General features: G+C 38.5%; 2 protein-coding genes across 2 annotated transcripts in view; one reads left to right on the plus strand and one right to left on the minus strand.

Moving 5' to 3' along the window:
• Positions 1 to 2,172: 2,172 nt before the first annotated feature.
• Positions 2,173 to 25,477, minus strand: part of LOC6556550 (receptor-type guanylate cyclase Gyc76C-like) — a 37,621-nt gene continuing 14,316 nt past the window's right edge. The window contains exons 2-16 of the mRNA XM_043215706.1: positions 9,205 to 9,427; positions 8,416 to 8,613; positions 8,154 to 8,219; positions 7,537 to 7,749; positions 7,289 to 7,443; positions 7,005 to 7,227; positions 6,772 to 6,943; positions 6,550 to 6,710; positions 6,099 to 6,389; positions 5,682 to 6,014; positions 5,446 to 5,611; positions 4,830 to 5,139; positions 4,524 to 4,752; positions 4,283 to 4,447; positions 2,173 to 4,207 (exon numbers count right to left, since the gene is read on the minus strand). Coding sequence (XP_043071641.1) covers positions 2,318 to 4,207; positions 4,283 to 4,447; positions 4,524 to 4,752; positions 4,830 to 5,139; positions 5,446 to 5,611; positions 5,682 to 6,014; positions 6,099 to 6,389; positions 6,550 to 6,710; positions 6,772 to 6,943; positions 7,005 to 7,227; positions 7,289 to 7,443; positions 7,537 to 7,749; positions 8,154 to 8,219; positions 8,416 to 8,613; positions 9,205 to 9,369 — 4,737 coding nt within the window. The 5' untranslated portion in view covers positions 9,370 to 9,427 and the 3' untranslated portion in view covers positions 2,173 to 2,317. The remainder of the gene's footprint in view (positions 4,208 to 4,282; positions 4,448 to 4,523; positions 4,753 to 4,829; positions 5,140 to 5,445; positions 5,612 to 5,681; positions 6,015 to 6,098; positions 6,390 to 6,549; positions 6,711 to 6,771; positions 6,944 to 7,004; positions 7,228 to 7,288; positions 7,444 to 7,536; positions 7,750 to 8,153; positions 8,220 to 8,415; positions 8,614 to 9,204; positions 9,428 to 25,477) is intronic.
• LOC6556555 lies at positions 11,681 to 13,188 on the plus strand. The gene is made up of 2 exons (XM_001984984.3): positions 11,681 to 11,930; positions 12,009 to 13,188. The coding sequence occupies exon 2, from the start codon at positions 12,063 to 12,065 to the stop codon at positions 12,873 to 12,875; it is 813 nt and encodes a 270-aa protein (XP_001985020.1). The 5' UTR covers positions 11,681 to 11,930; positions 12,009 to 12,062; the 3' UTR covers positions 12,876 to 13,188.

A 25,477-nucleotide genomic window follows, 5' to 3' on the forward strand; every position in this document is an offset into this window, starting at 1 on the left:
TCTACAGGTTCTTTTTTATTGAAATCAACTTTTGTCTCTGTGGCGTCCATAATTGATTCATTTTCATGTTTACCGGTTGCGTCTTTAAGTATTTCAGTTAAATTTTCTTCAGTGAATAGTTTTTGATTTCTATTCTTAGAATGATTTTTGATTTGTCTTCGTGAATTCCTGGGTTTTGAATTTATCTTGGTGTCTTTTCTGTTCTTGACTTCTTCGTCATTTATGAGTCCTTTCCTTTTTAGATTATTATTTTTCGAAATTAGGTTTTTAAGAGATGGTTTTCTTACAATTCTATTTTTGTGGTTATGCTTCGTATTATCGCCCATTTTCGCTATGGAATTAGCCAAAGCTAATAAGTATTTAGTATATATATTAGCTGTAGTAATTCCTCTAGTAAAGGTTGGGTTTTCTTTTGGTTTTTGCAATGGCACTGTGTAATATTTAGATATGCTTCGGACAGGGGACTTTGCCACCAAATTAACAGGAGATTTGGACTTAAATTCTACCACTGCATCTTTCCGATTAGTAGAATTTAAGTACAAATCCCTTGGGTCAGTTTTTGTTGCACTTCTTAGCTGCCAAGCAGTCGAGTAAACCGGGTCAAATGATACTTTAGGATAAGTGTATTTCATATACAAATCACTAATGCCACGTGATGCTCCTGAAAGTCGTTTGCTTTGCTTTCTTTTCGATTGCTTTTTGTTTTCAATCAAGTTTTCGTTGTAATTTAGCATTTGAAAAAATTGTTCCTTGTTGTGCCCATTCTCAAAACTATTGTTTTTGCTGCACATCTTATGAATGGGGATTGTAGACTGCGTGAAGGGCACCTTAAGAAACGGATTGCATTGGTGAAGTTGATGGTAAAGATGACTTCCCTTCAACCCATTTCCCGTAGCTGAGCGCGGCCAAGCGAGTGATTTGCTGTCAATTTTTCCAATGTTCAGCAATAGTCTTGAAAGCTCAAATTTTGGAACTAGCGAACTTTGCTTGCGTAATGAATTCATTGCAATTTGGAATTTGGAGCTTCTGTCTTCGATGATGGTGATATCTTAATGTTCTTTTTGTTTTTTTTTTAATATTTACATATATTTTTTGTTTAATAAAATTGTATAGAATATAAATAAGTTGTCACTAAAATCGACAAATGTTGCCTACTTCCACGAGCACAAGTATTTATAGCTTATTAATAAAGAAAAAGATGGAAAAATGAAATGAGTTTGGTTTTTCTGCTTTTTGTTTTGTTTGTATTTATATATGGCAAATTTAACAAATTTCATATTTTTAAAAATATACATAGATACAGCTAAACAACAGCTTACACTGCGCTCTGCAATTCTGCTCACATTTTCATTTATTATCATTCATAATAGCTAATAAATTGATGCATACGCATACATATACATCTGCATACATTTATATATGTAAACATATGCACATTTATACATACATATATATACATAAACATATTTATATATATATATGTATATATTTAAATATTGTATATATGTAGTTTATCCTTAATAATTACGTACAATCACACGCACTTAGTTTATATACTAGCAAAAACACATAGATTTTTGTTGGTTTTCCATATTTGTTTTGTGATTTTGAATTTCTTGTGCAAATATAATTAACTAATTTAATTTTGATTCTAAACATTTGATTATAATTTCTTTTTAGCTGCGCATTGTAGAAAAACAAAAAAAAAAAAAAATGATTGACTGTTTTACTGTTTTATGCTGCATACAAATACGTTCGTGTTGGGGGTGTATATGTGTGTGTTTTGGTGTGTGTGAGTGAGTGTGTGTGTGTGTGTGTATGTATGTGCGTTTTATGCTTTAATAGGTATGCATATAGTATTATTAATATTATTATTATTTTATATAAAACAATAACTAGTCTGAAGACCTTGTGACTAGACGGTTCTTTTTTTTTTATATTTGTTGTTTAATGGCTACTCTAATATATAAATATATATTTATATATGCATTTAGTTATTGTTTATAATATATACATACATACATACATATTATGTATACATGTACATAGAACTTGTATATAGAGTCAAAACACATACACACAAATCGACACAAAAACGACAATAAACATACAACAATGATATAAGCCAAAAATATATAATATAATATAGTTCTCCTACATATACATGTATATATATATACATATACATATATATATATATGATGTGTGTATGCATGTGATTCTCTATAATAATCCATAGACATTCGTTTCCTGCTCGCACTGTTCCTGAGTAACTTTCCTCCCCTCTCCTGCCAACTTCAAACGCTCATCATTCACACTATACAATACTCTCACGATCCCGCGCCGTGGATGCGCTGGTCATATCGGTGAATCCACTGCGGACGCCTTGGACATTGCTGGGCAGGATGCTGACACGTCGCAGCGAGGAATCGCCGCTGGAGCCGACGCTGCGCATGCCGTTGCCTTTGAAGAAATTGGCCATCCAGTTGCTGAGTTTGCCGCCGCTGCGTGTGCCACGCTGATTGCCAGCTGAGTGCATATCCAAGGCGCCACCATCACCTCCACCCGAACGATTCCGATGCTCGTCAATGTCGGCGGCATAGCTGACACTGTTCCCATGGCCAGTGACGCCAGACGGCGGCTCCATGTGCTCAAGCGAGTGCCAAGGCTTCGAGTGTGCCATCAGCTCCTCTGGCGGCGTTGTCAGCGATGCCTGGCGCTGCAGCAGCGGCGATTGCATATCCTCCTCAATGCTCATGCCACCGTTGCAATTGTTGTTCAAATGCTTGGCATAGGTGCTGCTGCCCGTGGACACATTGCTGGTACGTCGGCGACCGCTGGCGCCGGCTGGCACAATTATCGGCTGGATGTTGTTGGTGAAGCTGCTCGAATAGCGCAACGTGGGCAGTTGCCCGTTGTCGTGACGCATGAGCAGCCCCAGCTCATCGTCATAGCCATCTGTGGCATCCGCCATCGGATCGGTCGCTAGCTCATCGCCAACGCCCTCATTCTGGTTCGGTGCAGCTGCAGTCGCATCGCCATTGGGATTGCCACTGATCAGCGAGACGCCCGTGTCCAGGGAGCGTGAGTTGTTCTTCGACAGCTTCGATGGCGGCAGTTTGGCACGTTCGTGTCGCTTGCGCAGCTGCTGCATCGGCATCGGATCCATCGAACGTGACAGCAACAGATCGGCCACATGCTGGGCGGCATTGATGATGTGCTGCGGACGCACCATTGCCAGCGGCTTGTGTATCGAGTTTGGCTGGCGCACCAGACCGGAGGCAGCAGCGGCGGCGGCAGCGGTGGTGGTGGTGGTGCCATTGATGCCGCCATTTAGCTCCAGTTCGCCGCCATCGTTGGTGGCAACGGCGACGCCGACGAGGGCTTCATTAGTATCACAGTTCGTTTCATTTGTATCGGAATGATTCAGCGTGCTGAGCGAGGCGTGCGCCGACTCCAACAACGCATTGCCTACAAAATTGCCACCCAGCCCATTTAGCGAGGGTCGCTCCCGTTCCCGTTCCCTTTCCCGCTCGCGTTCTCGCTCCCGTTCTCGTTCCCGTTCACGCTCCCGTTCCCGCTTCGCTGTTAGACGCGGCGATTCGCGTGCCACCTGATAGAAGGAGCCCTGCAGACTGTATGTGGACTCCCCGTCCGGGGGACGTGGCACGCTGCTCTGGCGACGCGAGCCAGCGCCACAATTGTGCATGGCCAGCAAACTGGGCTGCCTGGAGTCCGGATTTAGTTTGGGACTCTTGCGCGGGCGACTGAAGAGCGGCGGCATATTATCCATCATATCCACATTCTTCTTTTGTATGGCCTTCTCATTGGCACCGGTTAGCCACCAGGTGACCACCTCGCCCTTGCCCTTCATGCTGACGAGGCCGCGCTTCTCGGTGATGTAGCCACCGCCCAGTTTATCCAGCGCCAATTTGCACTTGTTGGATATGTGTATTTTGAGCGCCTCGCCGTTGCTCTCCATGCGCGATGCGGTGTTCACCGTATCGCCAAAGAGGCAATAACGGGGCATTGTGAGACCAACGACGCCGGCAACAACCGGACCCGTATGCATCCCAATGCGCAACTTCAACGTCTCATTGGGTCGATGCGCAATCCGATGCTGTTTGACTGCATGCAGCAAATCCAGGGCCATGGACGCAATTTCACCTGCATGCCGATCGCCGTTCTTTATGGGCAAACCAGAGACCTATCCAACAATGAATGCGATTTAATTATATATATATGTGTCATGGGGGTCATCAACTGCCTGTTGGCCACTTACCACCATGTAGGCATCGCCTATGGTCTCCACTTTGTAGACATCATAGCCACGTATGATGCGATCAAACACCGTGTAGAGATCATTCAAAAAGTTTACCACTTGCAACGGTGTGCTCTCCGCGGACAGTGCCGTAAAGCCCACAATGTCGCTAAAGTAGATCGTGACCTGGAAAAGAGGACGACAGTTAATAGTATAATGAAATAATTACCATTGTTACAATTCAATTAATTCTGACTCTTACCAAATCATAGGAGACTGGCTCGACACCCTGGCCCATGGTTAGTTTCTCTGCCACAGATTGGGGCAGCATGCGATGTAGCAGATCCTCCGTTTTCATTTTCTCCTCGCACAGCAGCCGAGTGCGCTCTGTGACAATGTCCTCCAAGTTGTTGGCATACTTTTCCATCATTTCCATCATTTGATCCATGATGTTTTTGGTTTTCCCGCCTCGCATCTTCTTCAGGCGATTGCTGCACAAGCCACACAGGACAACAATTAATAAATAAATACCCTTTTGTTGTTGGTGGCTTTAAATAGTGTAACTCACCGTATGGCACTGAACTCGGGTCGATCGTCGGGATTCTCGGCCCAGCAGTCCTTGATGCAGGCGAGCACATAATCCGGACAGGATTCGGCCTCTATAATAGACTCGACCTCGGGTCGAAAGGGCTCTTTGCCCTTGAGTGGCAACTGCTTAACTAAGTCCACAATTTGCTTTGGTTCATAGTTGGTTTGTCCAAACGGACCCTTACGACTAAATATCTCGTACATTATGATGGCAAACGCATAAATATCACCCTTCTGGCTGCCAAGCAAATGGTGATTCCGCAACAGCTCCGGTGCACGCCAGAATTGATCTGGAATCGAAGCAAATATAAGTGAACTTAATGAGTTATATATTAATATATTAATTAATAACTAAACAAAAATGAACGCTAGAATAAAGCTGAATAGTTAAGATAACTAAGAGCTTTAATATTTTACAATACATTAATTTAGATAGTGATAAAATTTACTAAAATATTAAGCAATTAAAATAATGATCATATGAAATGATATCATCTCATATGGTATTCTATCCTATTCATGTTTAATTGTAAAATTAAGTTTATGTATTTATTATTTAATGGAGAGCCCACAAGATTTGTGGAGGTTACACTAACTTCTGTAATGCTGATGCTCGCCGATGGACTCGTTTTCGGCACACTGTCGCAGCTCATGCAGTCCAAAGTCGGTGACTTGCAGCATCCAGCGGGAGGTGACCACACAATTCGAGGATTTGAGATTGCCATGATACACCAGCTGCGAGCTGTGTATATACACCATGCCCTGCAGCGAAAAAGGAAGGAAGCATAAGAAACAAAGAAACAAATACAAAATTGAGTGAAGTTGATATCACCTTGATGAGATCATTGATGAGGGAAGCGATAAACAGATCGTCCAATTTAATATCCTCATTCTCAATGATATCGTATAGGCTGCCCTTGGCGCAGTAATCGGTGACTAGCAGTAAGCGTGTGGGCTCCACACAGGCGCCAATGAAGCTATTGATGTTATCGTGGCGCAGTTCACGCAACAGACGCATCTCCTTCATAATCTCGCGCGAGATGTCGCGCTTGCGGGGAAACTTCAGCTCCTTGATACGCACAACGGCGCCACGCAGACGCGCAGTCGAGGTGACAAACTGATGCGACCAACGGGACCCATAGCTCTGGGCGCTCATCAAACTGACCTGGTAGTCAATAAAATAAAAAAAACAAACAACAACAACAATTAGAGAAGTGCACTATACGAATCGAGTTTTTATTTCGCTTACTTTACTTGGCGATGCAACAATTTCGTTGCCCGAATAGTCTTTGATTTCGCATATGTTGATCTTCCAGAGCAGACCCTCAATTTCCAGTTCGATCTTCCATTTGCGATAGATGCTCATGGTGACCACACCGGAGCAGAAGAGTAAGACGCCCAGCACCACCGCCGCCACAGTGGATGTATAATGCGTATCGTCCTTTTTGCACAGCTCATTGGCAAAACCGCACATGGGCTCATCGAAGGGCTTCTCACCGCCCGATGGCCAATCGATCGAACCGTTTATCAATTTATATTCCTGTAGCAAAACATGAGTGATTCGAGTAATTGTGAGTTGAGGGCATATGGAGGGAGGTAGGCGGAGACTTTGTTGTGGGAGTGTTGCGTGGGTTTTTGCGTGAGCAAACTCAAAGTAATGCAAAGTAAAGAAACTAAAAAAGAGAAGACGACTCACTCACTGGAAGTTCTTCGCCTTGATGGAAATACGCCACCGGCACCATATGATAATTGCAGCGTATATTCTCGGATATGTTCCACTTATGAGGCTTGTATGCGAGCACCGAGAAATTACCCTCCGAATCGCCATACTGATCGATTTTAATTGTGGACCCAGTGACACCTAATTTTGGGCAATCAAAAAGTCGATTACAGATTTCGAGAATGGAAAACACAGTACTCACTCATATAAGTACGATTTTTGATGATGGTATCGATGACACGCGTTCCATTGCTGGCCACCTCAGAGATGACGTCATCGGTGAGCACACGCTCCTCCATGCGCAGCATTTTGTCCAGAGCCCAGGCATAGAGCTTAACGGAATCATACAGATAAGCCGCATAGATCGATATGAACTGCAATTAATGATTATTTTATTAATATGTTCATTTAACTAGTTTTATTAGCGTAACTCACCTTGCTAAATTTGCTCTCCAGGAATATTGGTGGCACGGTAAAATTAAACGGCGGCATCGAGCTGTAATTGCGCACCTGTTCCGTAAACTTCTCATAGCCCATGGTGGGTGGTGTTGATGCCACCACGAGTAGACTGCGTGCCAGTTGATTGAAGTTCTCGGTGCTTTTGCAGTTGGTCATCCGATTGATTATATCCACTTTGCGCAAATACTTTTGTGCCTCACTGTATACAAAAAATGTTGATCAATTCCAAATTGCTCATTACACATCTGCGATGCACTCACCGTTCCGAGTAGACCATCATGTCCACAAAGATGACCATATACTCTCCGCGCGCAAATAGCCCAGCCGTGTCCATGGAACTCATGAAATCAATCAAACTATTCGCCGAGCCAAGGAACACATAGATCCGCGTGCGATTCATCGTATTTTGCACTACCTGTTGTATAGAGAAATCGAGAGAATAAGTTATTGCATAATCTGCACGGTATATGTGAGATCAAATCCACAGTATTTGCAAAGCATCACTCACCTGATACCAGTAGCCAGAACGGCAACAGGTCATCATCTGTTCACAGCACTTGGCGCGATCATCGATAAACAGTTGCTTATGATTGATGGTCATGTTTCGCTTTGTCGCCTGGTCCTTCAACAGATCGGCAACGGTGCCCCAGACCTCCTCATAGAGTATCGAGAACTTATTCCACGCATAGTAGCGCAGCAGGGCAATCACCGACTTGACGACCTACAAATCGATAAGGAAAGGCAAACCATTTACCAGAATTCCAACAAAAACCAACAATGCAATATTAAATTTGTATATTTTGTATATCTTCCATCATTAAAACTCTTTTCAGTTTTATGCTTTGAATATATTTCGATTTTTCTTTCCAGTGCTATTTTTTTAAAATTAAATTCATAATAATTTTAAGTGCAATAAATCCATAAAATCTTTTCGCAGCTGTTTTGGTTAAATTTGGTAATTTCCATCGTTTGTTAAGTGCTCCAAGGTAGAGGTATTTATATATTAATATATTCTGTCAATTTTCTTCCGCAGCTACGCATTTACTGTGGAGCTGTCAGGCTGATATATGGACAGCCTGTTGGTCATAAGCAGCAACAACCAACCCCATACCCACTTTCACTCACCTGTGTATCGGGCGGCTCGGTGCGTGCAAATGTTGGTATGGACGATGCACGGTTCTCTGCGCATTTCTATTTGAAAGTTGATGGGTCGGACGACGGGCGATGGCACACACGAGTGGCAAGAGATGGAACCATAGAGAAAGAAATGCATTACATTTGACACAGCAAGCATGTCGACACACAAATGTGAGAGGTGTAAATGTGCACATATGTATATATATATATATATATGTATAACAGTCGCACCCATCTCGCATCTACTTACATAGGATATCATTGGAATGTTGCGACTCTGCGAGACAATGGCTTCCACATAGCAGGGTCCCTCCGGACCAAATATGGTCGCAATGCCGTCGCATATCATCTCGGTGATGGCCTTGGTAGCCAGCACCGTATCACCCTTGGTATCATTAAAGCGCATCGCCAACGTAACATTTGGCAGCAAGTGTGGATCTCTGTTGATCTATAAGAATAAGGATTTGATTAACTTAAGTAACTAAAAACTCAGGTATTAGATTTCATTTTATTTTACTAGAATGCTCCTAAATTTCTTATATCTGCTTCAGTTATTTCACAAAAATTATAAATACTACAAGTATTTTAATAGATCAAACATCCCATAATAAAAGATTTTTTATACAGTCATTTTTGTATATTAGTAGATTTTAAAAATATGAACAATAATTTGAATAAAATGCTCTTTTTCTAAAAAAAAAAGAACCATCTATTACAGATTGTTGAAACATTTTAAGGAGAAAATATTGAGAGAGCTTTAAAGTATTTTATAACAATAAAACTATTTGGTTTATGATTTCTGGAAATTTGCCATTGTAAATGAAAACTAATCGAAATAAAATGCTCTCGAATTCAACACAATTTGCCAATTACAAAGCAAAAAGCATAAATTATTATGACATTTGACAGGTGGCAAAGCAAGCTTATTGACCCGGGGTTGTATAAGCTTTTGTGGTTGAATCGACAGGCAAAAAGAAAGGATTAACTGAATTTGAGGAGAGCTTATATAGATTATAAATTGTTGGTTGAAAACGCTTACCTCCTCCAGTGCCATTGTCAGCGCACCGGATATGGATAATCCCTGGCGGTCCTTGAGCTCGCCAGTGAGTGCCGTTAGATAGCCAACTGTGAGGATGGTACGATTGCTACAGTCGCGTACTGCCACCGAGAGCAATAGTAGTAAATTGAAGGGCCAACGCGTCATGGCCCCTTAGGCCGGGGCCGTTCAGCGCGACGCCTATGGGTGCTAACAGATTTACAAGCTGCAAGAAGAACACAAATTGTTAAAGCGATAAGTCACTTAAATAATAATAATAATAAGTCAAGTTAAATATGATTACAATTTATTACACATAACTTAACAGTTACAAAGTTCTTTATGCAAAAAGTACTTCCGAAAGAAAATGTCAAAGGCATCTAATAAAACTGCATGTTTGACGCAGTTAAGCACACAAAAAATACAAAGAGGAAACACAAAGAAAGCAAGAAATGAAATTCCATATACATATATATATGTATATATACATGTGTATATATTTTCATGTGCATGAGTAAATTGCAATATCCTGTCTACTCTATTGACTTTCAAATGTCCAAAACATTCGCTCACATTGAGAAAAGTGTCGACTTGAACTTCGTTTCATATGTTGCCGTCAGGATCTTTCTGTATCTTTATACCCTGGACCCTTTAAATATTGAGTAAGAAGGGTATAATGGTTTTGTGCAAATGTATGTAAAAGGGGCAGAAGGAAGCATTTCCGACCCCATAAAGTATATATATTCTTGGATAAGCAGCCGAGGCTATATCATGTCCGTCTGTCTGTATGAATTGGCAGATCTCAAAGCAAGAGACTTTAAATTAGGAACATAGGTTCTTCCGGTGCAGATCAAGTTTGCTTTATTTTATCGATAACTGCCTCCGTTTATCGAATATCGATACACTTTAATTTTCGATAGCAATAAATTTAACACTTTTAAAGGCAAAATTTTATAATTAAGACTTAATATGCACAGGCATATTATAAATCTGAACTGCCCAAATTGCATCAAGATTGGATAACAAAGACTCAAGTTTTAGTCGAAAATATATTATCATATTAATGTGTGAGAAAGAGATGGCTAAATGCAAGTTCCGTTACTTACGATTGCTTGTTTCTACATATGTATATAGCCAGTTCGGGTCAGTTCGGTCTTGTGAATAAAAAAATGCGCTGCACTCGTTTTTCTTTACTTTGTAGTGCCCGTGACAGCCATAAGAAAAGACTCCACTTGCAGAACTGCTCACATTTGGGTGCAAAACATTTAAAAGACAAACATGCCAACAAAACAAAAAAATATCGTAGCGAGCTCACTCGAATACAACATTCTTGCTTGTTCCTTTTTTTGTGGGTGTGTGCAAGTTTTTGCTCTAACCGCCTATTGGAGAATCATGTTTGCTTGATGCCAATTTGCATTGTTCTGCATTTGCCGCTGCATTTGTGTGTTTGTTGTTTTTTGAATAAACACACATAATCGACACCTCGCATTAAATCTGTGCTCAGAGTCCTCTGCGCTCTTGTGCAATGCTTGTTATTGCATTAATCATGCACCTGTTAGTTCACACACATTATATAATATGGCTGGTAGCTTTGTCTTTTGTTGCAGTCGTCATCTCTTCCTAATTGGATTACGCTTGGATGCTTATTGATGACAAAAGCGATAAATACTTTTAATGCTGTATACATTAATGCGAGTGCAGACTTGGATGACATAAAAACAAAAGTGCTTATGGATAAATGTCATCACTGAGTTATCAAATTTGGCATGACATTTATAAGAGTTATTAAGTAAAATATGATCTGCTTGTATAATTCTCGTTCAATTTAAATCACTAAGAAAATTGTTTATCAATAAATTGAAAATTTTCTCTAGTTGAGAAGTCTCCTTGCTAAATGCATCGCCTTCGCTCACCCATTAAAATATTTTTTACACATTGGCCTAATGAGCTAACAGCTAACAATGTAAATTAGCATTTCCGATCCACGCCCCTCCATTTCTCTCGCTCACTTTTCGCAATTTGTGTTTATTAATCTCAGTTATTTGTTTTGGACCATGTTGCAATTTCAAATTAGAACCAAGCTACAAAGTATCTTGGCAAAGGGGGGGCTAGAAACTACTTTTGGGCGCCATTTGCCGTTTGCAGTCGTAATAAATATTTGCCAAGCCATTTGACACTTCTCAAAAATGCTGAAACGACGCCATTTTGAGTGCCATACAGAATGAATGCGTATACGCTGCGTGGCACAACTGGAGAATGTATGTGGCATGAATACACAATTCGATGCAATGCATATATTGGATATAAAAATAAAAATACGATATATGCATGTAATTGACTGCCTAATACCCTCCCATTTCTAGGATTAATAACTACTTGTGTCTGTTACATGAGAAAATCAAAACTTTATTGATCATCATTCAAAAATAGTTTCGAAAAGTATCGGGCATCATCATAATTTTTTGGGATATTCAGATTCACATTCAGTTTTCTGTCTAGTCGCACACATAATGTTTGTTGTTTGTTAGAAATTCTTTTTTTTTGTTTTCTTTTCAAAATTATTCGTTTTCGTTTTCGACACTCCTCCGGCAATAGCCAATACCAAAATTCAATGTTTAGCTAGGCAAAAAAATAAACAAAATAGCCCAAACAAGCCCCAACAAGGAGAAGTGCATTTGGATGATGAATTATGTGACTGCAGCAGCAACATAGACTTGGCCCAGTGTGCGGTAATAACCAAGATCAACTCCTTAAACTCCTCCTCCTCATCCTCCTCACCATCTTTTCGCTTCCATAAATATTGATAGTTTGTATTTGGTGTATCGATCTATCTGATATCTATCGAAACCAACTCCCCGAAGATGGCCGTACACGAGCAGATCGACAATCTGAACATCTGGTGGTTTCCACGTGACTTTTGCCAGTCCCGATTTGGGGCCTATCAACAGAGTGGCACCAATTCGTGTACGCTGATCTCACTGATACTCGCCGATAAGGTGGCCAAGACGGAGAGATTCTATAATCGGGTGGCAGAGTTGCCAACCCGTGGCTGGGAAATGTTTGGCAATGCGATGAACGATGGCAACAATGTCTATCACAATGCGATAACAGCCCATACACCGTCCGCTCGGAATCTGAATCTCAATATACCGGATGCAATATCGGCGATACGTTCACAGCACAAGATGAACTTTCGGCTGGAGGAGTGGTTCTACACGCACATGGAGGCCGATCCCACCAATCCCATGTACAATCGCAATGTTGCCATGCAGTTATCCCGCATCTTTCAGATCACATTACAGGTCTTCCAGCAGGCGGCGGCGAGTGGTGGCACTAGCGGCAATCGGGATATGTCATCGCATCTGTTTGCGGCCATCATTGCGGACAGTCGAACGGTGATGATGACCTTTGATTTTCGATCCTCAATCGTTGCGCTGTTCGATTCGCATCAGCATGGTCGGGATGCGGGCGCCGTTTTCGCTCAGTGCACCATTAATCATATGGATGATTTACTATTCTGGTTCATCAGCATGCTTCACAATGTCTATTCCAGCCGACCCGCCCTCTTTGAGATCTCGTTCCTCAGCTCGCAGCCGGGCGTCGCGAAACGCATACCGCCCGCCATCAAGAAGATTGCCAACGAAATCAAGAAGTTGCCAACAAAGTCACATTGACAACAATATTATCCAACAACAATACGAATATGATGACACAGAATAGAAAATAATCCATAAACTTTATTCCAACAGGCGGTTTATTTGCAATAGCGGAAGAGAAATTTGCGAAGTTTACATAAATTACAGGCTGTAAGAAGATTAACTTCTTGAAAAGAAATCGAAAATTTAACAAATAATCAAATTCTGAAAGTTAAATACAAAACAACAGACAAATAATAATAATAGTCTCTCATGCTCTGTTTAATACATAAGCTGATAACAGCTGGCGAAATACATGCTTGGGTCGGTTGAGGCTAAGGAGGAAATTTTACATTTGGTAAATCTAGCTTTAGAATAGAGACCAAGAAATTTATTTACTAATCCTAATTGTAATCTACGTTTCAAATTTTGTGACTGGCATTCAAATTGTGTCAGAAATGTGGTTTTATCGATTTGATATCGATGTTATCGATAGCATCCCAATTTCAGAACTTTCTTATTCCTCTTCAAGTAGTCATACTTAAATTAGTGTTGAAAATAATAAGTTTAATATAATATACGTGTTTAGAATATGGACTAATTCTCTCTCTCACTCTCTCTCTCTCTCTCTCTCTTTTTTATTCGTTGTTTGGCATTCCCTACAAATTCCTATCGAAAATGTCACGTTTGCGTCACGTTCGTGACCATGTACCGAATGTTTTTACATATTATAGAGTTTAAGTTTTGATGATTTGGCGGAGACAAAACAATCTTTACCTAGAATTGTACAATCGTAGCCGAATGTTCGCAAATATTTGCATGCATCCTCACTACAGCTTGGTCAACAATAGAAGACGAAAAAAAAAACAACTAGTATATATATATTTTTTTTTTTTGGTAGGGAGAAGAATCTGTAAATTTCCATGCGTTGCTTTATAACGTATAACGAGTTTGTGTAACGGAGCTTTGCCGCTACTGCTGCTACTGCTGCTGATGTGCCACACAGAAAACAGAAAGCAAAAAACAACAGCAAGAACGGCAACTAAGAGTGTCTTTTGTTGTGCTTTTCTCGGTAGCTAATCAAAATGAGTTAAATAAACACATAACGTAACCTATTAAGAACTTGGTACGTGACAACAATTTAAATATTTTTAATGTAAACAGAGAGCGAAAAATGCGCTTGCGGAGAGGTGAATAAAAAGACCAATGGTCTAAAAATAGAATTCACATTTCAAAGGAAAATATGAGAAAAACAAATCGAGCAAAACAAGAATCAGAAGAAGTTAGGTGAGACGAGGCGAGGCGAGGCGAAACAACTAAAAGTAAACTTTAAACGTAACGACAGACAACGTGAACGACAGCAACAGCAAAAGCGAACAAAATCAAATACAAACACAAATGCAAATGCAAATGCACACAGAGAGACAGAGAGAGAGAGAGAGAGTAAAAGCGAGAGCCAACACAGACAGAGAGACGGACACACAGCCAGACAGTTGAACCAGAGACATTGAGAGCAGGCAGCCAGCAACTGACTGGAAGTTGTGTAACAAAGCCAACAATAACATCACGTAGCCGCAACGTGCAGTGACCATTCTCTCAATGCACCGCTACCCTCTTCCTTTCCTCTCCACCTCCCTCTTCCTATCTATCTCTCTCTACTCTCACATTCACACTCACACTAACACACTCAATGTTTTGCTCTCTCTCTTAGTGTGGCGCTCTCGCTACACAGCAACAAGTTGCAAATGCAATCACAGGCGGTCGCCTTTTTTCTTTTATCGTTTGTTTCGTTTTCTTTGCTTGTACTTTTGTGCAGTTAAAGTTGAAGTTGTTTTTGTTGTTGTTGCTGCTGCTGCTGCTGCAGCCCGCCAGTCTAAAAATAAAGCTTGTACACTAAAAATAGACACGACGGCACGCCATTGGATAAACTAACACGACATTACATATTTTTTTACAAACAAACATGACAAAACTCACAAACAGATAGCAGCCAACTATAGACGACGCGGGAGGTGAGGGGGAGGGGGTACGACCGGGTTGCTGTTCAGCGGACATAAATACAAATACAAATGTAAATACAAATACGAAAAGCTGCCGGGTTGGCTGTCCGTTCGGTCTGTCTGTAAGTCCATTAATATGCATACACATGTAAGCACACACATGCATAGATGTAATGTATATGTACATAATTAATGCATCAATATGTGTTCACTTAAAAGCCCTATAGTAGTAGATAAAGCTCTTCGCTTAAACTTTTAGCTAAGCAAAACAACTTCCGCCTTTAAACTTGGCACACTTAATCCAATCAAATATTCTTAAACGATTAACGATTAATAGAATATTCACATTTGTTATATTTACATATCTAAATATAGAGTTTAAATATTCAGTTTCATTTTTCACGCAAACATTTCAATATTTGATTAATTAATTTTATAAAATTCGTATTCAAAAGAAACACTTCAAACACACTTTTTGGGACACGACAAATTACTGCAATTTAAATAATTTGTAAAGATTTTTGGTGACATTCGCTTAAGCTTCTACAACCCACATATTTGTAAACAAATATTGCCCACTGATTGAAAAATGTTCGGGGTTTTATGTTGTTTACACGCGCACACAAAATAAACGAAGGACTTCCAGGAATCCCAACCCAAGTATTCAATGCCATCAATCATCAACAAGTTGACGCCCACCACAAACAACCACGCCCAGTCGCCAGCTATTAAACATTGTCAGCCTAAAAAGCCGCCTTCAATAACCCCTTATAACCCATCTAGTAACAAAGGGTTTTTAGGCCATTTGGCTAGTGTTTCAAATTATCGGACTCCAGAGACTGATTTGCAAGCAATAAGCAATTTGGATATTGAAACCGAAGGACCTTAAGGATCCATACAAGTTGACCCCACTTTATGATTAACTTGCTAAAGTTTTCATAATGAATAGCAGGAGCTCATTTTGAACCCAATATAAGAGGCCAATGGTAAAGTGAACGACATAATCTTTACGCAAAAACACTGCCAAAAAGTGCCTAGAGCCCATCATGTAGGAGTTCAGTTTATTTGATTGCTTTGCCCAGTCAAGTGACACAGGTCGACGACCAAAAGGGGAGCCAGGCGTGTCGGCGGGGGTAGGTGGTACAAGGAAACATTTGCTTCTTACACATTTAGCATAATGTCTTTAACGCTTGGGAAGAGACCAGCCTGGCGGCATTCAAATCAAATTACAAGGCAAACGAACTGTTCAACTGTTGCGAATGTGTCGCCATCTGCAGCTGAACATGAAACCGACACCGAGCCCGAACCAGAATCCGAATCCGACCCTGAACCAGTCCCATGCCATGATGCAATAGCCTGGTTGTTGCCGCCAAAGGCCCAGCTTCGAACACATCATTTACAAATGTTCCCCCATTTCCCATTCCACATTTGGACCAATCTCCGTCTTCCATTTGCACAATCACTTGATTAGAATATTGTTAAAGCGACCGAGAAGAGGTGCGAGAACAGCGAGAAGAGGGAGGAAGAGTCTTACAAATCAATTCGATTTCTTTTTTCACTTACAAAATGGCCATAAAATCCAAAATGAAGCACAGCTAGATTAAGCCAAAGTTGTCAAAGATGTGAAAGATAAATATTGAACATTGACTTTAATAAAGAATTTACTTTTCAAAAAGTCAATATTTGTTACACATGCATTTAATGACTTTTTATATATACACAATTTATACATTTTTTTTCAATTTTCAATTGGAAACCAAAGAAAACATATTCGTATTCGTATTCTCTTCTAGTATCTTTCTCAATAATGATAAATATTTCCGCATTTCTTTAAACATTTCATTTTTGTTTGTTTATTCGTGTTGAAAAGTATTTTAAGAATTTCGTAAACAACGTTCATGATTGGCTTTATTTTGCTCAATTAAAATTTGTTATTGAGAAATTATATACAATGGACAGGATATATATGGATTTGTCTTATTATATGTACGATTTCGATTCTTTTACTTATTTTTTTAATTATTAAAATATTATTGCTCAACAGAAATTAGTTGTTTCTGGAACACGCTCAAACTTCATTTAAGCTACGCCGTGATGTACATTGTAAATGTAGTTTGCAATTATATTAATTATATATAATTATAATTATAATTATATATTACTTATTACATCACAAACTTTTTAATTGTCAATTTCAGAGCTGTTTACATATACAAAAAGGATCTCAATGATGTCGGCGACAATACAATGCCAACGCTGATTGAGAAAAACTGGAGCGTAAGAGGGACAGACGGAGGATGTGGTAGTAAATGACAAGTGGCAAGCAGATGTGCCGCAAGCAAAAATTTCACTTTCAAACCAGTGACAACAATATAGAAGAGATGCGTGGCTGAAAACGCTGCAACTTTGCAACATTGCGTTATGCTGCTGCCGCCGAGTTTCAAGCAACATCAACTTCAGCTGGCTGGCACCGCTTGTTGCAGCTATAGCTGTTGCCATAAATGGAGGCGCCGCATGCAACGTTTTGGCATTTTAACAACAACAACCGCAACCAACAAGGTGCTTTGATGCCTGAACAAGAGAGACATTCAATTCACACACACAGTTCATTCAGTTAACAAGAGTCTTAGCCTGGCCATATTGGGCAGCAGCCGCTGCAAATCTGTTTGAAAGTGAAGGGCTCTGCATTGAATGAGTGACTGACTGAATGAATGATTAAATGGCGCCAGTACTTTGGTGTCATCAAAATGTTTTTGAAAAAAATAAACAAAGAAAAAAACGCAAATAATGAGATCGAAACGCTGAAAACTGAAATCGGCGAATCTCTGCCACAAAACATGCAAAGCATTGGCGTCTTGTTGATGTTGTTGTTGTTGTTGCCAAAAAACTGGATTTTCTAAAAATAGATGTGTGGTGGGGAAATACTTGAATACGTACGCCACATGTGCAACGGCCGCCAAAAGCGAGCAGCAGCAACAGCAGCAGTTGCTGCCAGCCCCCCAGCTTACCCGCATCCTTTCCAAAAACCAGCTGCTATCAAACTGAAAGGATAGCAAAGGGTTGAGGTTGAAGGTCCGAGTGGAAACAGGAAATACTATTTCCGTTAGTTGATGGCATCTCTTGCCATCGGCATACCAAAAAAAAAAAACACACGCACACAAAGGAAAAATTGGATAACAAAAAGAAAAAAATCCTTGAAATTCTATACAAAAAGCGAAGCAAAAAGAAATATTGCTTTAATTAAATCTATAGAAAATTGTAGACCTTAAATTAAATGAAAATAAAAAAGGATTGACAAAGAACAAAAACATTTAACAGCGATTAAAGTATCGACACTTTACAAAAATGTGTTTTAAGATGAAATATTGAATATAAGCATAGAAAGAAGTAATAAATATGTAATTAAGCAACAAAAGGTCTATCAATTTAACATTATTCTAAGCCTAGTCCTATCATTTCGACCACTTTGCTTTTTGATGTTTCCTTAAGCTTTACTTTATTCAACTACCACTTTTAAGTTTTTAAAGTCTTTTCCTCTATTTTTAGATGGCATTCGAATTCACGTGGACTTCGTTAATGGAGAAGAAATCCAAGAAGAATATTTCGTTCACTTCATCTTTGCGTATAAAGCGTGTTTATAATTAAAGTTGAACACCAACTGACACAAAACAATATTAATAAACAAGCCACGGAGCTCAAACTCCCATCCACCCACACACACTTACACACACACACATATATAAACTCGGTGTGTGACTTATTTATTACGTATACGCCACCTAGTGCGAATTTTTTAATTAGTTCGTGTGTGGAATGCTGTTGGTCACATTGTGCACCAGAACAAAACTTGACTTTAAACTCATTCCTTTAGTGAAAAAAGCTCTTAATTCAAATTAAGAATTGACATTTGATAGAGTTGTTTCGTTATGAATTATAAATGTTTAACCGTTTTACATTAAACTATTCCCAGTCTTATTATATCCTTTTTATTTTAATTTTTTTCTCCATTTTATGTTTTTAATTTAATTGCTCCCTTTAAACGTTATTTTATTTGAATCGCTTTAAATTGTGCTCAGTTTTTTAATTCACATTAAATAAATAATACTCATTACTTTTTTAATTACACTTATCTTGTTTCTTATAGATTTCTTGCTTTCGTATTATTAATATTTATGGCTCATTTTAAACGCCTGCCGACTTCAATGTAAATACAAATATATCTTAACGACTAGTTAAAGGCATAAAATGGAGTGCAATAAAAACGTATACTTATTGATAGGTATCTAAAATATATACATATAAATATATGTATATGAATATATATAAGCCTATGTATGTATGCAGTATATCTTGGCACTCTAGTTGGCATTAGTAATATTCATAATACCAGTTTAACAACTTTACGTGCAACGGCAGACAACGAGGCAGCCTGGCAGCAGCCAATATAGACGAGACTTGACAACCGGCAGCAGCAGCAGCAACCTGCCTGGGCACTTGTTGAAACCCCATCAGCGGACAACCACCCAGTGTCACCCAAGTGGCCAAAAGAGGCAGGCTGGCAACCAAGGCAACCACCAGTTGGCACATTAAAGAGACGCACAGTCGCGACACATTGGCTGCTGTCCCGCATCTTGGCCTGGCCGATGGCCGATGGCCTGCCTGCCTGACTGGCTGACTGCTGGGCTGAGATTGGGTTGAGTTTGCTGTTTGTTTTTGATGGCTCTAACAAATGCATGAGATAACATTTCTAATGCCAAGGGGATGCTTTTGCATTTCTACACTCAGATAAAAATCTATTTGAATTTTAGGAATTCACCATGTTTTTGGCGTCAAGGTTAACTCACTTTTCTGAATTTCAGGGTACATTTTTCTAAAATGTACAAACAGCAATGTCTAATTTTCAAGGTTTATAAATTCATATAAATTTATTTTAAATTACCACTGATTATACGGTAATTTTAACACCTACATTTTAGAAAAGATTTCTATTTAAATGAAGATTTGTATTTATACTATTTAGAAATGCGTTTCTATTTCAATTGTCTTAAAAAATAAAAACAATTCAACATATTTTGGAATTGTCGAGTTAGGGTTAGCCTTTATAATTTTAAGAAATCTTCGTTTCTTATTCTTAGAAATGATTTCTAAAAACAAGAAAAAGTTTCTAGTTTCCAAGGCGATTTTCTAAAATGGATATCGATTTTTATTCTGAGTGCTTTCAATTACAGCAAAAATGTATGTAAAATGCAATCAATTTATATCCTTTTATGCTTTAGAGTTATAAGTAACTGCTGAGCAGTAAATATCAATTGACGCCCAGAAGCAGACTATGAAAATCACACTCAAGAATTCTGATTGACTCTTGACTCTTTTGTCAAGCAATAAATTTCGTGAATTTTATGCATTTTGAGAGATATACTAAGCATTTAGTACAGGTACAACTTAAACAGCAAACAGCAAAACCAGAAACTAGTTGTTAACTTGATCGACTTATTTAAAACACTTTGCTCTGTTGACTTTTGGCCCAAGATCTTCACACACACACACAACACATCCAAGCTGAGTAGCGTAGTGGCCCAAGGCCATTTAAAAATACACTCGACTAAAAATAGCAATTTGTGAAATAAACAACAACAGCCAACGAGGCCTGGAGATTAAGGCAAAGGCGATATGCACAACAACAAGCCGAGCAACCAACAAACACACCACAAACCGAACCGATCGCTTGCCGGCTGAGGTTCAAGAAGTGTTGAAATGAATTGTAAATTATTAAGTAAACCCTGAACACATTAAAAATGCGTACAAAATGGGTATAATGTAGTTGTTCAAAGGTATGTAACATCTGTATATATATTGTTTATCAGCAGAAACAGGCAAGTCCATATATCTAAGTTTGTCTTTATGAAAGTCAATCTTCAGTTTGCGCTTATAAGTTCTCTGCAGAATATTAGGCTTATATTCATTTTATCCACGACTTCGTTCATTCTCCCAATATCGATACATAACGATTACGATGGCAACAAAAGCCATAAAGATATATCGTTTTAATCGCATGGGATATGTATTATACTTTGACAAGTAATCGCAAACATTTTCTGTACAAAATTTGATTTGGGGTATCTCCTAGTCGGTCTCTATTGACGCCTGCATTTTTACTTCTTGAATTAGTGGTTCGTGTGTTATTCTAAATGTGTGTAATGCGCTGCGCTCTATGGTTTATAAATAGATGGTATTGTTGTTTTGGCATGTAGTCCAAGCAACAAAATAAAAAATATATATATATAACCTGGCACGTTTTTACGTTTTGGGGGTTATCAGTAACCGCCGAATCCCCCGACTGTTCCACTAATGATTGGAATATTTTCAGCACATAAAAGTTTGTTTTTATTAATGGTGCACACAAGTGGGCCGATAAGAAGGCGTCTATATCGGTTCGGACACCCACACTCCTCCCTCTATTTCTTTTTCTCTTTCTCTCTGTACATTTCACTATTTCTGTCTCTTTCTAACTCGATCGTTCGGTTCATTTCAATTGATGTAATTAAAGATATCGATAAATCAGTTCTCGGCACTCAATTTTCAGTTGGTAAATATATTCTTTCGAACTTTCAATTTCATTTAAAGCGACAAACATTTAAAAATATTCAGAAACACACATCAAATGTTTTAGAATGCACGACTAGCAGTTATCCTGTGAGCAAGTATATAGTATTGAAAATCACTTTAAAATGATCTATAAAAAATGAAAGGAGTTTCATTTTTAATATAAATTTACCTAGGCTCGTGATAAACTTGCTTAGCATTCTTTTGATGAATATCAGGCATATACCAATTGTGAATAATAAATACAAATTTATGGTTATATGGCCCACACACATGGTATTTAACAATGTCATGCCAACAAGTTGGTTTGATAGATGACATTCAGTTCAGTGGGAAGTAGTACAATGTCACAATGATGGCAAACAAAAATTGTTCTGGAATATTTTGTCATCGTGATAATGATGTATTATTTGATGCTCATCGAAATAATCTCATTAGGTTTCTACACTTTTTCCCATTCCAGATTTAGTCCCACTTCTCTCAAATTAAATGTAAAAAATGAACCTAGTTTAAAATTATCAAGACACAGCAGCCACAGCTTACACGGTTCATTAAGCAATGAATGGAAGGGAATGATGGGAGGGAAAATGCAATCAAGCAATAAACATTCATATTGATTTATGTGAAATAGTTTGCGAAAAACTTCTGCTGCTGCTGCTGTTGTTGATTTTGATGATGAAGTGATGGCTGCTGGATGAGGGAGGGAAGAAGGACGCAGCAGGAGGAGAGACAGAGGAGGAGACCTTGCCTCAAAGGTCAAGGTGTGTCAAGTGGATTCAACACTTGACATGAGTCGCACCCATTTTCTTGTCTCGGTGCGACATTGATTGCTCCTAATTGGAAGTGAGAAAGGATAACGCGGCCCATAAAATAATTGCGCAGAATTTGCGACGACGACGACGACGACGACAAGTGTTGAATGCAGAATGTATGAAACGGGTTAATTGGTCGCCACGAAACTTGTCGGCTTTTTGTCTATTTATTTTGTTATTAAATAATAAGACTCAAATTAGTGCAATTTGTTTGCTCAACTCAGCGGGGTGGGCTCAATGGGCTCAACGGTGTCGCTCTCCTCCACGCATAAAGTTAATTAACCCCCCACGTCGTTGATTGTGTGTTCAAATGTAGGAAAGTCTGACCGAAAAAAAAAAACGAAACAAAAACAACAAGAACAGAAACCAAAAACAATATCAGCAACTACAAACACATAAAATTTAGCTTCTCTATATGTCATAGTGTGTATTAGTCATTGTCTGGCCACGCGTCGACAAATTCTTTTTCTTTTGTATACCCTGTAGCTAGCATGAAAAGACCAAGAAAGCTTTTAATGAAATATATAACGGGGAGTCAGTAAGTATGAGTATTATTTAAATGTTTAAGATCATGTCTGTCTCTCACAGACTCTATTTCTCTCTCTCTCACATGGAAGAACTTGCATTAGGAATCTTATTTTCTTGGTATACCCTGTAGAGTATGTAAGCTCATAAGATATATATATATATCAATGCTTATAAAATTGCATCTGTCTCTCTCTCTCTCTCTCTCTCTAATAGAAGAGTGTGAGCTTGAGTACAGGGTATCTTTTCGTTCGGTTCTCAGCTTGTTTGTTTACATCATTTTTTTGGTTAAGCTAAAAGGCATTAATTAAAAGCTCTCGACGATTACCATAAGCACTTACCGGGTTCGACCATAAAAAGAGCGGAAAGCGAAAAACCAAAAGATGAAACTGAAAACGTGCTCAGTCAATGAGGCGGCATCCAAATAACAATCCGACCAAAAAACAAAAAAGCCGCTTAAAAACCACAACAAAACCAAAATTTCAATACAAAACACACACAAAACAAAAAACGATTTGACATTGCATGATAAATTGTTTTATTTGGTCACTGTTGTTAGTTTAACTACCTGTCAAAAGATTATGTGTGTGGTTTTTGTAATTTTTTTTTTTGTTTTTTTGGTTGCTGGGGGAATTTGCCATCGATTAATTGGCTTTTGATTTGAGACCAATCATTGTCATGAATTCGAGTGTTTCTAATTGGATTAATATCAAAATAATTTGCCAACAATTTTCCTTGAACTCTTTAGCTTATTATTATAATTGATATGTTCTTGAATGAGTGTTGTATTATTCATTAACGCACATCTTTTCCCCAAGTTACTTTAGTCTTACACTTAATACATTATCCTCTGACTACAGAGTATCTTCCATTCAATATTACTTTAACTCTCTCTTTATTGAACCTTATTTTCAATGGATTACTACTACTTATTTTAATGAACTTTACTTTATCTACTTCCAAATTTAACTTCACTTTCAGTGGGCTACTGAAAATAACTTCAAGTCAAATCAAATCATAGACCCAGGCCAAAGACCCCTTCCGAATATTTCTGTATAGATACATTTGGTTAAGCCTCATGCGGAAGTTAAATGCCCGCAGGGTATCCATTTAACCATTAAACGGGAATCTATCAAATTTTTCGACAGCTTGAAGCCAAAACGAAAACACTTTTGAATGACGCCTATTAGCCTCACCTAATTATTGTGTTGACTCTTTCAAGCGGTATGTACGTTCAAGCATTACCTGTTATTGTTCAAGACTTAACAAAAGAATGAAAAAAAGAGCGAAAATTTATGTATGAGTAAAAAAATGTACAACAAATATCAAATACTCTAGAACATAAAACTGATTGTTTGCAAGTTTGTTAACGAAACTTGTGAATTAATAAGAATGTGTAAGAATGTGAATTTATAATTAGTAGTTGAACAGATAAACATTTTATCAGCATTTTGGATTATTTGTTTTTATGTAGAGTCTCCCAATTGTGTTAAAAAGAATACTTATTCTGTAAGAGTATACAAAATGTGTTCAACAGCTGTTCAAATTGAATTGATTGAGAGTGTTACCAGTTCTCATAGCTGGCACTCTAAAGTGATTATATTGCTTAATGCTCAACACTCACACCACACACTTACACAGTACACACACAGATTGTTTGTCGACACGAATCGATTTGGTTATCTTCAAGCAGCTATCAAGTGTTTCACTTGTCTTATTGTTATTGTTGTTGTAGGTTATTGTATTGATAGCGTTTTAATTGTACATTGAGAAGACAGTGCGTTCGTTAATCAGCTTAAAACTCGAACTCGTATTCACACACATGATGATGAATAACTTGGCGCCACATCATCAATCAAACGCGACACTTTGGCTGGCTAAAACTCGGCATCGTTTGCCGTTTCAGCTCACTTGTGGCACGTGGCTTAGTACTAAATCCTCAAACATCAATTATATTGGAGATGTTGTGGATAATATGCTAGTCAATTGAATTCTGTGCGATGTTTGAATACTGCTATTCATGTTACTCTCTCAATAAGAGTTCAACACTTGCAACATTTAGACTATCTCAACAATTTTAACATTGACTTGATTCCTCTTGCCTATCTTAGTTTTATTTTTTTAATTTGTTTAAATATTACCAAATGGCATAGATTTTGCTTTTTAAACTACTAAAACACATTTACTTATCAAATCTAGAAATAATTTTTATTGACCAACTTGGCAGCTAATTTTAAGGTCTTTTTTATGTTCGGTTTTCATTTTTTTTTTTTTTGTTGCTGCCTATAACTTGAACAAGTTTAATGGAAAAATATCATAAGCAAAAATCAGTTTAGTCCCTTAGGAAATTTCGCTTAGGAAAACACATCGCTGTTTGCTTTTCCCATTAGGATTGTTTATTAATAGCCTCTGAGCTGATGTCAATCGATGTTTTGTGTTATGAATCTTCTGCTTCTGTTTAACATGTTGATCTATTTTTAACAGAAAAAATAACAAACAAAGGACAGGGCGCACCACATTTATTGTTTATACAAATGTTATCTTTAAATTATCATTAATTTATCATCACACATAATCAAAAAAATTGCGGTTTCCATGCATAGAAAGAGATGTTTGCATGTCTGGGTAGAATTGTGCGGTTGCCCCTATAAATATTATATATACTATAATACTCGTTCTGTGAGAGAGGTTGGAAATGTGT

This window comes from Drosophila grimshawi, unplaced genomic scaffold (genome assembly GCF_018153295.1).
Source record: "Drosophila grimshawi isolate 15287-2541.00 unplaced genomic scaffold, ASM1815329v1 contig_44, whole genome shotgun sequence".
NCBI lineage: Eukaryota > Metazoa > Arthropoda > Insecta > Diptera > Drosophilidae > Drosophila > Drosophila grimshawi.